The following is a 16003-nucleotide window of genomic DNA, read 5'->3' as shown; positions in this document are numbered from 1 at the left end:
AATGAGTATAACTCTTTAAATAACATTTTTGCTCTCAAGTATGGTCAATCTTCTTATTCTTTCAAGTTAAATAAAACCATTATCAAATTTTAAAATTCCAGTATTGTTTTCTTGGTACTTTTACACTTTTACCTTTTTTAAGGTTTGGAGCTAAAAAGGAAAAAAATGTAAATAGCATTTAGTGTCAAGGTACTCATGCCATTCCTTCTGGATGATTTAGCTATATAATGGATAACAAACTCTAAGGATATTGCTTTGTATCACAAGTAGATTTCTGGAAAGAGAAGTGATCTATTTTGGGGGTACCTGAAAGCTTCCAGTCTCTGATACTAGTTGACCCTTTGTGATATAACTTTTCCTCAAGAAGCGAAAGCTAGGGTAACCAATAAAAGAAATGTCAGTAGGTGTTTGGGTACAAAAGGTAGATCTTTGCTTGCTTCTATTCTTTCTGCTTTGGTGGGGGAGTGGGGTTAAGTATAGCTTGAATTTCATAGCCGGCCTTTTGGTCTCTAGGGATAGTTTGCTTGAGAGCTTTTTCAGAGCTTAACTAACAGGTATTTCCCCTATTGTGAGAAAAAATTTTTACTTGTAAGAGCTTTCTAATGCAGAGAAGTTGCTTGGGTACTAAGAAGCAAGATAATAAAATAACTTCAATTTTAGGATAATATATGAGCTCTATTAACAAATATACTGTATTGCATAATATGAAAAAAGTTACTTACACAGTAAACAGTATTGCTTTTTTTCTTTTTAAAGATTTTATTTATTTATTTGACAGAGAGAGAGATCACAAGTAGGCAGGGGCGGGGAGGGGGGAGCATGCTCCCCGCTGAGCAGAAAGCCTGATGTGGGACTGGATCCCAAGACCCTGAGATCATGACCTGAGCCAAAGGCAGCGGCTCAACCCACTGAGCCACCCAGGTGCCCCAACAGTATTGCTTTTAAGAGAGAAAACATAGCACCAAAAATAATTATAGAATTCTCCTGAATACATAGAAAATTTAAAAACGTATACACATCAGTCACCAAAATCAAAATTGAAAGATAAAACTAAGAGGGGAAGTACTTGCAAATATTTTTAAATTTATTTTATTTATTGAAGTGTGCATATTTACATTTTAATGTTTTTAAAGCTTAATGTGTTGAGGGTTTTAAGACCACCCGAGGTTTGATGATGTACTTGGAGGACTTAGCATATAGTCATGCTTATGGTTATGATTTACTGTAGCAACTGGACACAAAGCAAAATATGTAGAGGGAAAAGGCACTTGGCGTGAAGTCTGGAGCAAACCAGGTATAGATTTCCAAGAGCTCACCTGCCGGGAAGTCACACAGAAGCTGCTTGAGTCCTGACAACATATATGAAATGTCTATCACAAAAGCTTGTCAGGGGCTTGGTGCCCAAAATTTCTCTTGGGCGCTGGTTGATTAGGCATGGTCTGTCAAGCATATTCCAAAAGTCCAGGCTTTCAAAGGCAAGCGGATATTCAGCATAAACCATACCATTTGTACAGTTTTAGGCATAGTGAGCAACTTTGACCAGGAAATGGTGGGAACCCTCCTGAAACCCACTTCACTGGGAGGCTAGCTGAAGGCTAATATGAATTTCAGGCATCTCAAGCATCCTATGTTAACTCTCTTCTCCATCTATGGAAAAATCATGAGAACATAAAAAACACGTTTTATCAAAGAAGAAATATCAACTTATGAAATATTTTCAACCTCTAGTGATTAAATAAGTATAAGTCAATACAATCATAAGATAGCATTTTTCTTCTATAAAACTGACCAAATTAAAAATAATGGTTATAACTATCCCTGAGAGAGATATGAATAAAAGAGAATGTCTTATACTACTGGTAGAAAGAAATGTAAAGTCGTACAAATTTTCTGGATTTTTCAGTGTTTTTTGTCAGCTTACCCTTTGACCTAGTGATTCCCCTTTTAGGAATTTTTCCTCAATGATCAAGCAGTGTTCTCTCTCTCTCTCTCTCTCTCTCTTTTTTAAGAGAGGGAGAGAGAAGCTGAGTGCGGCAGAGGGAGAGGGAGAGAGAAAATCTTAAGCAGGCTCTATGCCCAGCGCAGAGCCCGACATGGTGCTCAATCTCCTGACCCTGAGATCACATCAAGAGTGGGGTGCTTAACTGACTGAGCCACCCAGGCACCGTCAGTGTTTTCTTAATTCAGTGGTTTGTTGTATAGCTATGAAAATTCATGTTGTAGAAGAGTAATCCCTGATATGGAATGTACTATCAGGGCCTAAGTAAAAAATAGGCCTCTGTGCCTAATTTCTTGCTAATGTTCTCTTTCCTTGGAACTGAACCTTTTGACTTTTCCTACTATCTGAGTTCCTCTCACTGTGGCTATTTTCTGCAAACTTCCCCTTATTTTGTCTTTGGAGTGACTCAACTAAAAGAGCTGCTTTCAGTCTACACGCCTTCATCTCACTCTCTTCAAGGTTCAAAGGGCTTCCGTCTTTGGAGCCTCAGTATTCCTTAAGGTTGCCAGTTGTACAATTTACACTGTTTCTAAGAAGGAAAAGATTTTCAGATAAAACAGGACCTTTAACTACTATTTTGCAACAGTATGACTTTTTTAATTGAAGAGTAATTGACATACAGTGTTTTATTAGTGTCAGCTCTACAATATAGTGATTCCACCATTCTGTACTTGATGCAGTGCCAGATGTAGTCACCGTCTGTCGTCATATGTTATTACAGGACTACTGACTATTCCCCATGCTGTACTTTTCAACCCTGTGATGTACCTTACAGCTTGAGGTTTGTGCCTCTTAATCCCTTCCACCTATTTTATCTATCTCCCCACTCAGTATGACTTTTTGATTGAATATTTCTTAGAAAGTATTTTCCCAGTTTTTAAATGATCTTTTAGGATACAGTCCATTTATAACTTGTGTTCCAGCTTTATAGATTTTTAAAAACCTAAACTATAAGACTAAATAAATTTCAATTTGTTCTTCCAACAAATATAGCAATAATTATTTTTTAGTCCATTAAATTAAATCTACTTAGAAATATGTCTCTTTCCCACACTTAATTTTTTTTTGGAATGAAATATATATTTATGAGCATTCCCTGGAGATTTGTTTAAAATACTGCAGAATAATCAGTCTTAAGGATCCGAGTTTTACCCATATTGTCAGATTAAATTCTAAACCTAAGGATATATAAACTGAAGAACATAAATTCTATGTGTAGCTAGCTTGTTTTGTTGTAATAGTGAATTTACATGTAAGTCTTGGTCTTTATTACCTATAGTACACAACAAAACCCTATACAAATTCATTTGTAAAATTTGCTTTTCAGATGTCAATCCTTTTGCACCTGGAGTCAGTTCTCGAAGTGATATCCACTGCCGGCACCAAGGTGTTAATATAACAGAAACTGGTCTCGAGGGACTTCTTTTTGGAATGCTAGACCGGGAGACAGACAGAAAATTATGTTCTGATATTCATGATACTTTGGGGCATATGCTTTCATCACTGGCCGTAGAAAAACTTTCGCATTGGCTAATGCTTTGTAAAGATGTCCTGGCAGCTTCTAGTGGTATGTGTTTAATATATAAAATATGTTCTTAAAATAATGACTCTTTTACCTCTGGTATATATCTGTATATGTACCTGTACATGTATGTATCTGTATATGTAAACAGAAATATATACATATATATATACATATTTGAGCTTACATTAAAAAATGCTAATAAATTTTAATCTATAAATCCCTGTATAAATGTTGAAGGTTAAATTATATTACAGACTAATGAGCTTTCTTTGATTTGGAGGAAATAACTAAATTCAAACTAAATTTTCATGTATAAAAACTCAGGTTACTCTGTATTCTACATAGTATGTAAAACTAGTGAAATATGTAAAAACACTTTTATGTTATCCTTTCTTTGCTTTCTGATTGATGTAAAAAAGACCTGCCAGTTCTGCTGTTTCCAAAGGAGTAAGAATTTAGTCCTTTTTATTAGAAATCTTGTAACATTAATGCAAGTTCTAAAGTATCATTTTGCTCTACGTGAGGTTGTCATAATGTGCCTTGTTTGTGTTACAGATATGAGCACTGCCACTCTCGTAAGTAGTGGAAAAGATGAGGAATCTGAGAAGAAAGATGAGATGGATGATGATACCATGTTCACCACACTAGGGGAAGAAGATAAATCAAAGCCCTTTGTGGCCCCTCGCTGGGCCACTCGGGTGTTCGCTGCAGACTGCCTGTGCCGAATCATCAATTTGTGTGAGAATGCGGACCAGGCCCACTTTGACCTTGCCATGGCACGTTCTGCTAAACTACGAAACCCTACAAGTAAATTTAAAATCAGTACTTCTTTTCCCCAGAGTATTTTTTTAGGTTTGTAATATAGGTTTGCTGCTATGGAACATGGTTTAGACTCGGCCTTTCATTTCTTACAAGTTTCTTTTACCTGTTTTTCTGTCGCCTAAGCTTACTACCTATCTTCTGACTTATATTTAGAAGATAAGTTGAAGAAAATGGTCCAAAGGTGTACTCCTTCATAAGGTAGATGTATCTTAATCATGTGCCCTAAAGATAACAATGGTTGTAATTTACACATCCTTTGTACTTTGTCCTAGTTTAGCATTTAAGTATAAAAGAGATGGCAAAGTGTTAAGGTACATAGGTAAAGGTTATGTAGCCCAGCTATGGAGAATATCAGAACTCGTGCATGCCATCATTTAATTCAACTCAAACCCTCAGATTTCAGAAAAGCTGCTAGGTATTTTTGAAAAGCTGAAAACTCTTACTGAAACTCGACACTGTTTTTTATCTTTTGTAAGCTTTTTATATCCCATAATTCTCTGGATCAGGTGTTACAGGGAGTTTACAAAGAGATCGTCAGATCCAATATCCTCATTGTACAGATGAGGAGACCCAGGGAAGCCGAGAGCGCTGCAAGAGTAATAGACTCTCTGTCTCGTACTTTGTGGTCTCTTCATCACCCTGTCATTTTTTTTAACATATGTAAAAACAAATTGTGCGTACTAATAGTATTGAAATCTATACATTAAAGCTCCTTTTAGTTTACTTGATTACAGATGCCTTTTAGTTTACTGGAACTCAAAGTTGGATTAAAAAACAAACAAAAAGGGGCACCTGGATGGCTCAGTGGGTTAAAGCCTCTGCCTTGGGCTCAGGTCATGATCTCAAGGTCCTGGGATCGAGCCCCGCATCAGGTTCTCTGCTCAGCAGGGAGCCTGCTTCCCCTCACCTTTCTCTCTGCCTGCCTCTCTGCCTACTTGTGACCTCTCTCTGTCAAATAAATAAATAAAATCTTAAAAAAAAAAAACCCAAACAAACAAAAAGTAAAACAGTGGTACTCCACATATAAAATGTGAGTCCAAATTTACAGTTGTCAGCAAAGCACAATCTATCACAAACACAGTTTCCTTATTCATGCCATTATTTATGAAATATTTACCAAACCCTATTCTTTGCTACACATTGGGGATGCAAAGAAGAAAAAAACATAGCCCATATCCTTGAAGAATTTCTAGTCTAAAAGACAGAAAGACTTTCTCTTAAACAATTATATGTCCAAATACTATTATGACAGAGTGTTTTGGAGGCATAAACAGGTAGTATGCATTTTCTGAAGAACCAAGGAAGATCTCACAGAAAAGGTGATTTTGAAACTGGATTTTAAAGGCAGACAAAAGATTTTTCAGGTAGAAGAAGCTGGTTGTATTTGTTTTCTATTGCTGCTCTAACAAATGAAGACAGATTCAGTGGCTTAAAACAATACACATTTTTTATCTTATTGTTCTTATAGGTCAGAAAATCCAACATGAGTCTCACTGGGCTAAAATCAAGGTATCAGCAGGGCTGCATTCCTTTCTAGAGGCTTTCCAGGAGTCTTCTTTGGCTGCCTGCATTCCTTGGTGGTGGCCCCCTCTCTCTGTCTCTTGGAGGTGGCCCCCTCAAAGCCAACACTGACTTGTCTCAGTGATCCTTCTGTAGCTGTCACAGGGCTATGAGCACAGCCAGGAGCGGTACTCCGCTTTTCAGGATCCTGTGATTAGATTGGACCCACTGTTAAATTTGGGATAATCTCCATTTCAGAGCCCATAACCTTAATCACAACTACAAACCCCCTTTTGCTATGTAAATTAACATATTCACAGATTGTAGGGATTAGGGTAGAGACACATTTGAGCACCAGTGTTCTGCCTACCACAGTGGTTTCTTACAAGCAAGGAAAGTAAGATAATTTGCTTGCTTTAGATTTTATTTATTTGTTTGTTTATTTTAGAGAGAAAGAGAGTGTGTGTGTGTGCATGCACACCAGCAGGAATGAGGGAAGGGAGAGAGTGAGAGGGAGGGAGAATCTTAGGCAGACTCTGTGCTAAAGATGGGGGCCCACCATGGGGCTTGATCTTATGACCCTGAGATCATGACCTGAGCTGAAATCAAGAGTTTTACTAATTAAAATTAACCAACTGAGGCTCCAGGCACCCAAAAAGTGAAGAGAATTTGTAAAGGCATGGAAGTATAAGTGTGCATGTGACATTTAGGGAGTAGAGCAGATCTTTAGGTTGGCTTTCCTTTCTTTGTATTTAATACTTTTTCTCTCATTATTTGTATCTTACCTACATGAGAAGAGATCCTCACAAGTTTTTCCTTTATATCATTGATAATGTTTACTGTTTTCTGCCCCCATAGTGGATCTTATCTTCTTTTGTTTTTAGTTTTCTTTTAATTTTTGCCCTTTTTCTACTTTCATTACATCATATCCTTTTTTTTTTTTAAGATTTTATTTATTTATTTGACAGAGAGAGAGATCATAAGTTGGCAGAGAGGCAGGCAGAGGGAGAGGGGGAAGCAGGCTCCCCGCTGAGCAGAGAGCCCATGCAGGACTCAATACCAGGACCCTGAGAGCATGACCTGAGCCGAAGGCAGAAGCTTAACCCACTGAGCCACCCAGGCGCCCCAGATCATACCCTTTTGACTACTTATGATTTTCTGTTCTTATTCCATAGAAGCCATGATTTTTTGCATGCTATTGAAGTGCCAGGTTATTTTCTATATTTTATTCTGATTTTTATAGAAAATTATTTTTGAGATTAGCACTTTCTGAATCTTCAGAATCTTTATTTTGCCTGTGTGTGTTTTCTTCATAGGCTTATTTGTTCATATATCCTTGAAAGAGGAGAGCATTCTCCACATTTGAAATTTGCTCAAAGTGTGTGTGTGGGGGGGGTGTGGATTGTCCATATTCTTGGTCTTTGTTTACTTCACATTGGTAGCTGGATAGTAAGCTGATATAACAGCTTTCCAACCTAGATTCCAGTATCTGACATACTTTGTTCTGCTGGGCTGAAACAGGATCCTTTCTAGTTCCCATTGCCTGCTATTCTGGACAATCATGTCAACATGTATTTTTCAAAGTTATAGACTAAATAAATGTGCTATCCAGGCTCTTCCTGTATCATCCGTACCTCCCTTTGTATCCACTGAACTTTAGTTGTATGGAACTACTGCTCCCAGAATGTAATAAACCTCTAACAGCCCCCCAGTTTTCTCCCCATTTTAGAGTTTCTGCCTCATGCCCCTTCCTACTCCCTGCTTTAGGAGTTCATCTCCTTGGACTTGGAAAAAAGATATTTTGACTTCAGAAAAGTCAGAGATAGAGATTTGTGTAGAGAAGCAAAATACTTTCAGTAATAATTGCCTAGTTTTGGGTTGGTAGATTGGTATCTTTCTAGACCTTTTTAATTAGAAGGAGTAGTAGGTCTTTTTATTTACTTTTGGGTTGGCATAATAGGAATAAGCTCACATTAGTCTAGTTCCATCTGCCTTGGAAATTTCCTCCCAACTTCTGGCAATTCATTATGCCTATTTTTTTTTTTTTTTTTTTTTTAAGATTTTATTTGTTGGGCTCCTGGGTGGCTCAGTCTTTAAGCATCTGCCTTCGGCTCAGGTCATGATCCCAGGATCCCGGGATTGAGGCTCACATCAGGCTCCCTGCTTGGCGGGAAGACTGCTTCTCCCTCTTCTACTCCTCCTGCTTGTGTTCCCTCTCTCCCTGTTTCTTTCTCTGTCAAATAAATAAATAAAATCTTTTTTTAAAAAGTGTTTTTTGTGGACCTCAGTCCCAGGACCCTGGGATCATGACCCGAGCTGAAGGCAGACGCTTAACAACTGAGCCATCCAGGAACCCCTATTATACCTAATTTTTATTGATGATGTGTTTTTGCCTCCCTTAGATGAGGAAGTATTGGGATCTTCCAGCCGAATTTTTAAGTCTCTTCTTTGTTCTTCTCCAAACGAGTAGATATTCTTTTTTAACTTTAAGATTCTAAAATTGGAATTTTAGGTAAGCACATGAAAAAATTAGAAGATACTTGTCTTATAACCTTCACAATAGCAATAGCCACAAAAACCTGTTTAAATAGGAACTGTTTGGGTATCCAGCTAAGCCACAGATTGCCACTGCTTCAAAAAGATTTTGGGAGTCTTGCAGCCTCCTCAAGAATCTGAGAGTACTTGAGCTTGATCATTTTTTTAATAATTTCAGTTGCTAGGTCTTTAAGGTCACCAATATTTTCTTCTTCAGTATCTAATCACTAATAATCTTATCCAGTATATTTTTCATTTCAGGTATTTTATTTTTTTATTTCTACGAGTCTTATTTGTGACTTTATTTATACAAGTTTTATTTATGATTCTCCCTGTCTTTTACTTCTCTCTTAAACATGCTAAGGTTTTTGTTTTCTATCTTGAATATAGGCAACATATTTATGATAATTCTTCTAGACTCCCTGTCTGCTAATTTCATCACCTTTTCATTTCTGGATCTGTTTCTGTTCACTAAGTTTGTTTTTTTTTTTCCTTGTTGCAAGTTGTATTTTCCTACTTCTTTGCATTCCTGATAGTTTTTATTACATATCAGATTTGCAAATTTTATAGTAGTAGTGCTGGATTTTGTTTTATTCCTTTAAATAGTGTTGGACTTCGTTCTGGGATGTAGTTATATTACTTGGTATCTTTTGAATCCTTTTGAGACTTGCTTTTAAGTTTTGTTTTGGTAGATCTGGAGTAGCCTTTACTCTAAAAAGAGGACGACTTCCCTTTTCTACATCTTATCTTTATAAAAGTCTTTTCTAGTAGAAGTTGGGAAACTACTTCCTACAGTCCAAATCCAGACCATAGACTGTTTTTTAAAATAAACTTTTATTGGAACACGGCATACTTATTTAAATACATGTGATCTATGACTATGCTCATTCTACAAAAGAAGAGTTGAGTAGCTGTGATAGAAATTATGTGGCTGGCAAAATCAAAAGTATTTACCATCTAGTTGTTTACAGGAACAATCCGCCAGCCCTATTCTAAAAGATTACAGACTCCTTTTGGGAAATCCAGTAATATCATCTGTATTACTATATTGTGTAAAGGTTCACCAATATTCTTGAGAAATTATGATACACAAGTCTTACTGGAAGTGTATCTTTGTTATTTTAAAACATAGTGGAATTGTGGAAATAAGTGCTTTTTAAAATATATATATATTTAGGGCACCTGGGTGGCTCAGTGGGTTAAGCCGCTGCCTTCGGCTCAGGTCATGATCTCAGGGTCCTGGGATCGAGTCCCACATCGGGCTCCCTGCTCAGCGGGGAGCCTGCTTCCCTCTCTCTCTCTCTGCCTGCCTCTCTGTCTACTGTGATCTCTCTCTGTCAAATAAATAAATAAAAATCTTTAAATTAAAAAAAAAATATATATATATATATTTTATTTATTTGAGAGAGAGAGAGGGAGAGTATACAAGGAGGGGTAGCAGCAGGCAGAGGGAGAGAGAGAAGCAGGTGTGGGGCTCGATCCCAGGACCCTGAGATCATGGCCTGAGCGGAAGGCAGATGCTTAACTGACTCAGCCACCCAAGCATCCCAAACATAAGTGCTTTTTTAAAGAAGTTTATTTCTTTTCATATTTTTGTGTTGTAATACTTATTTTTGGAGTTTTCCTTTTTGCCTTCTATTTCTATTTTTAGATGACCTGTTGGTACTTCATCTCTCTGACCTGATTCGCATGGCATTCATGGCTGCAACTGATCATAGTAACCAGCTGCGGATGGCTGGGCTCCAAGCACTTGAGGACATTATCAAGAAGTTTGCATCTGTGCCTGAGCCAGAATTTCCAGGCCATGTGATTCTGGAGCAATATCAAGCTAACGTGAGATACTCTGTTTTGTTTTGTTTTGTTTTAAGAGATACTCTGTTTATTTAAAACTTAAAATTGTTCCTTTACATGATCATTAAGGGAGTGAAGATTCCCTGGAGAAATGTATTTGGAACTTCAGCTGCCTATCTTTATTCCCATCGTCTGTTACATAGTTGAATCCCACAGTTGAAGAAACAGTAGTATAAAACTTGTCACTATTTTCGAGTTCTGATAGTGTATTGGTGATAAAACCAAAATAGAATCGCAGCCTAGCTTTTCAGTCTTGTGTTTAGATGTTTAGCCATGCCATTTAAAAGATAAAAGGACATTCAAAGAGTGTTGTGGATTTGCTGACATTACTTTTATATGTTAAGACTTGATAAGCATTTTTAAAAATACAAAGGACAGCTTTGTAATGCTGAAGGATAACTACTAATAACAGCAGTTAAAAATACTACTGAAAGAATTACTTACCTTCAAAAAATATTTTATTTTATTCTGAACAGAGATATTTGTTTCCCCTGAAATTTATAACTTTATTTGTGTTCTTGAACTGAGGCATAATAGATTTAATTCTCATATTGATGGGTTATGTGAAGACAAACTTAAGTTAGCAAGGAAAGAAGATACATATGTGTGTGTATTTTATATTCTATATATATATAAAATATATATTATACATACATAACATATATGTATAATTATGTATAATGTATATTATATATACATGTTATATATAATATATTTTAATATAAATATCATACACATATTTATATATATATATATATATTTTTTTTTTTTTTACTGTAGTTATACCAGAACCTTAGTTTCAGATACACAACACCTCATCTAAAAGCTATACTCAAGCATACACAAAATTAAAAAGGGTGAATTGTGTATGCTCCATTGTTTTTCCATCATAAGTACAGGTGAGGAAGTTACAGCTTCTAGCCCAGCTGCCTATGGAACACCCATATACAATTATTTACTCCTAAATACCCAACCTGTAAGAATGAAGGTTTGTTGTTTTGTTTTGACTTTTTATTTAGGAATAGTTCTTTACTTCAGAAAAATTGGAAGAATAATTATTTAAATCTGTAGCTTTACCCTTGAATATTACAGTCTGTATTTCCAAAGGAAAAGGACGTGTCTCATATAACCACAGAGCAGTTCCCAACTTCAGGAAATTCAGCATTGATGTATTACTTCTATATAGTCTGTCATATTCCAGTTTTATCAGTCAACCCAGTGATCTCTTTTATAGTATATTCTCTTTCTTCTTCAGTACAGGGTCCAGCACCAGCTGTGTGATTAGTTGATGACTATACTACCAATACTGCAATTAGCCGCCATGTGTTTTAGTTATGGAGACGAACACTTGATTGATTCATTTCTAAACTGCTATTGATATATCTCAGTGACTGACTCTCTTGTGCAAAGAAAGAAGTCTCAGAGTAGGAGTTGACTATATCTAACTCCTTATTCAGTTCATTCATGTTAAATCTGATATATTTAAGAATCTGTGACTGGGTTGGCTTATTAAAACTAAGGCTCACATTCCTTCACTTAGTACTATGACAGTGGTACATAAACTAATATTCCTTGAGTGTACTTTTTTAAAAAATTTTTTTTAAGATTTTACTTATTTATTTGACAGAGAGAGAGAGCACACAAGCAGGGGTGTAGCCGGGAGAAGGAGAGGGAGAAGCAGTCTCCCTGCTGAGCAGGGAGCCTGATGCTCTCAGTCCCAGGACCCTGAGATCGTGACCTGAGCTGAAGGCAGACGCTTAAGCAACTGAGCCACCTAGGCACACCAAGCATCCTTCTTTTAAAGTGTTTTTTTTTTTTTAATTTTTTAAATTTTATTTTATTTTTTCAGTGTTCCAAGATTCATTGTTTATGCACCACACCCAGTGCTCCATGCAATACGGGCCCTCCACAATACCCACCACCAGGCCCTCCCAACGACCCACCCTCCTCCCTCCAAAACCCTCAGTTTGTTTTCTCAGAGTCCACAGTCTCTAATGGCTTGTCTCCCCCTCTGATTTCCCCCAACTCACTTCTCCTTTTCCTTCACCTAATGTCCTCTGTGTGTGTGTATTTTTTTTTTTAAGGTGAAATGGTCTCTGAGATCTTTCAGTGACTATGTGAATTTTTAGTAATAGTTATTAAAGGAATTGATCCAGTTATATGAGATTCACTCATGAGGTAAATACTGTTAGAGATATATTCAGGAAAATATAGACAGAATTTTTAAAAAAAGGATAGCAGTTTTCTGTTATGTCCAGGAACATGTAACTTTGTCAGAAAATCCTGTTTACTATTAAACAAAAACAAAAGAAAAAGAAGATTAATTTCCTGTTTTGGTATAGCATTCATATAGATTTGATAATGATTATAACCTCCTGGGAAGCAAAAGAAAAATGGTATGTTTGAGTTTATTGTAACTGAAAAGAGAGATAAGGGATATGTGATTAAAAGGAAAATAAAAAGATGTGTTTTGTGTGTTTTCATCTACAGAGACACAAGAGGATTTGTATTTACTACTTATCTTTAAAAATAAAATGCTCATATTCATTTTCTTAGGTGGGAGCTGCTCTAAGACCAGCCTTTTCACAAGATACCCCATCAGACATAATAGCAAAAGCTTGCCAGGTAAGAAGAAAAATAGAGTTTTCTATAGTTGCCTTCTTTAAATTAAAAGATACCTTAGAATTCACTCCCAAGAAAGAGAGAAAAGGTAAATATTTATTTTTATCTTGGAAATACAACAGTGACAGTTCCTTCTTCTATTCTGTATCAAATGATGACGTAGTAACTGTTAATTGCATCCCTTTTTTTGTCATAGCTGAGGAAATGACTTTGGGATACATAGGTCTTCTATCAGCCAGAAGTGAATAATGGTATAAAAACCATAAGAGGGACTAAAAATAAAAATACGATTATAAAATAATTAAAGAATGCATATTAATGATGGTTGGGTAATAAAGGATTTTTTTTTTATCACAGTTTGTGAAAATTTCCATGTTTCTAGAGAATTTCACAATATGGAAATTTCATTGCAAAATGAATCCCAGAGGATTATTCTCACATTATTATATTTTTAAAAAGTCACAAAATGTTCCTACACTTTTAATAAGTTCCTCTTTTTCATGCCTCATTCTGAAAATGGACTCGTGCAGTAAGCTCTCATCTTTCAGGAAACTGGATTCTTTATCTGCTTTCCTAAGGATAGAAGAGAAGCAACTCTCTACTTCCCAGTTTTCTGGAGTACCGGGCTGTGGTCCATCATTATTGCTTAGAATCCATAATCAAGCTATGTGTGGCCTCTAGACAGAGAATGTTCTGCTATTTGCAATGATAAGCGGGAAGTTCTTACTTTGTTTTCTCTCTGGCTGAATGGGTTTGCCTCTTCCTGCCATTGTTAAGATTTTTCTTTTCTTTTCTTTTTCTTTTTAATAGGGGGTGATGGGGTAGGGGCATTGGGAGAGGGAGAGAATCTTGAGCAGGTTCCACACTCAGCAAGGACCTAACACGGGGCTCAGTCTCACAACCCTGAGATCATGAGCTGAGCCGAGATCAAGAGTCAGGTGCTTAACTGATTGAGCCACTTGGGTGCCCCCCATTGTTAAGATTTATTTGTCTGAAGTCTACGGTCCTAATGATGGCCTTCAGAGAAATCAACTCCTCTTACAAACAGCAGACCAGAAAGAAAAAAGGGAGTCTTGTTTAAGAAAGAGTTCTGTGGATCATGATACAAATCTCAGAGTTAGAGCAGACCATTTGGTATGAGATACTGATGCACAGACAATCAGAAATCATAGTCCTGTATAAATAAATGTCTTGTGATGATGTTTCAGAGCATAGTATTTAAGCAGAAAAAACTTACAAAGCTGTTCATAGAAAAGCAAAAGCTATCCAGATTTCATCTTGTGGATGAGTAGTATGAAAAATTCCTGTTACTGAATTTGCCTTCAACTTCTTATTCTTTATGTAGCTCTAGCTTTTTTTTTTTTTTTTTTTAATTATAAGATTTTCTTCTTTTCTGCTGGAAGGCTTAAGTTTTTGACCTCCTGTCCTGTTTCTGGGAGGAAAACTAGTTTTGAAACAGATGGAACAGTAGGTTGCAAGTTCCTTTTTCTTAAAGGAAAATGAGTTGGCTTTGGACAGATCATGAAACATTGCATCCCACCCTATTTGCTAGAATAGATGTCGTGTTAAACCTGAAGCTGAATCAGAGTAATTTTTAGATATTATAGGAAGACTCTGAAGTGCAACACAACTGGAGACAGGAATCAGTGGTTTAATAAAAGAAAAATTCTTTAAATCAGCATAGGAATCATAACCATAATATATATTTTAAATATCATATTTCAGGTTAAATTGGTTAAGCGTACATTCACGTAACACTCTTGATACAAGTCCAGGTCTTTCCTCTTGAGTATGACTTTGCTGATTCAGTGCTGCTTTATCTTTTTTCATAAACCAAACTTATAATGCAGAACCTGCAGTTTCTAGTTTCATGCTCTTTATCTTTTTAAAGATTTTATTTTCAAGTAATCTCCACACCCGTCATGGGGCTGGAGCTCACAACCCCAAGACTAAGAGTTGCATTCTCTACTGACTGGGCCAGCCAGGCGCACCAAGTTTCAGGTTCTTTAAAGTGAGCACTTGTGATAGTGGAAGCAAGCTCGCACCGCCAGACCACACCTTTCTCCTCAACATTCTTCCTTTGGCTTCAGTGTTACTGCCCTTGCCTGGTTTTCCTTTTGCTCTTCTGGCATTTTCTTTTCAATTTCTTTTGTTGTTGGTTCTTATTCTGCTTGTCCCTTGTAACTATCTTCCTTGTGTTCTGGTCTTATACTTTTCTTTTTTTTTTTTTTCTTATAACTCAGTCCTTGAACAAATTTACCTGATCCTTGAAGAAATTTACCTGGTAACATTGCTTTAGTTATTACCTGTTTGTGGAGAGTTCCCAGGTCTCCCTAGTCATTGTTTTTGAAAATTTTAATTCCAGTTTAGTTATATTAGTTTTGGGCGTACAGTATAGTGATTCAGCAGTTCTATGCATTACTCGTTGTTCATCACAATAAGTGTGCTCTTCATCCCCTTCACCTAGCTCCCCTCCCCTCTGGTAACCAACAGTTCTCTATAGTTCATAGTCTGTTTCTTGATTTGTCTCTTTCTTTCTTTTTTTTTCTAAAGATTTTATTCATTTATTTGACAGACAGAGATCACAGGTAGACAGAGACGCAGGCAGAGAGAGAGGGGGAAGCAGGCTCCCTGCTGAGCAGAGAGCCTGATGCAGGGCTCTATCCCAGAACCCTGGGATTATGACCTGAGCCAAAGGCAGAGGCTTTAACCCACTGAGCGACAGGTGCTTTTTTCTTAACGTTTGTTCAGTTTTGCTATTTAAATTCTACATGTGAGTGAAAGTGTATGGTATTTGTCTTAGTCTCTGGATGGCTTATTTCACTTAGCATTATACTCTAGCTTTATCCATATCATTGCAAATGGCAAGATTTCGTTCCTTTTCATGGCTGAGTAATATTCCATTTTGCAAATGTGTATACACACATATACATATGCACACATATATATACCACATCTTTACCCATTTATCTATCGATGGACACTTAGGTTGCCTCCATAATTTGGGTATTTTTTTAAAAAAAAGAAAGTAAAAATAGAACTATTCTATGATCTAGTAATCACACAATAGGTATTTACCCAAAGTATACAAAAATACTAAATCAAACAGATGCAAATATTCTGAAAATGTGTATGCTACATAGAGTTAT

At 36.5% G+C, this 16003-nt stretch overlaps 1 protein-coding gene across 3 annotated transcripts in view; it reads left to right on the top strand.

The window, feature by feature from the left end:
- HEATR5B (HEAT repeat containing 5B) overlaps positions 1 to 16003 on the top strand; it is a 107359-nt gene that overhangs the window by 58553 nt on the left and 32803 nt on the right. For all 3 annotated transcript variants that reach the window (XM_044261782.1, XM_044261783.1, XM_044261781.1), the window contains 4 exons: positions 3327 to 3566; positions 4080 to 4331; positions 10033 to 10214; positions 12789 to 12857. In XM_044261782.1, coding sequence (XP_044117717.1) covers positions 3327 to 3566; positions 4080 to 4331; positions 10033 to 10214; positions 12789 to 12857 — 743 coding nt within the window. The remainder of the gene's footprint in view (positions 1 to 3326; positions 3567 to 4079; positions 4332 to 10032; positions 10215 to 12788; positions 12858 to 16003) is intronic.

The sequence above is a fragment of the Neovison vison genome, chromosome 8 (assembly GCF_020171115.1).
Source record: "Neovison vison isolate M4711 chromosome 8, ASM_NN_V1, whole genome shotgun sequence".
NCBI classification, from domain to species: domain Eukaryota; kingdom Metazoa; phylum Chordata; class Mammalia; order Carnivora; family Mustelidae; genus Neogale; species Neogale vison.
The sequence above is the reverse complement of the archived record's forward strand: the minus strand, read 5'-3'. Positions and strand labels throughout refer to the sequence as shown.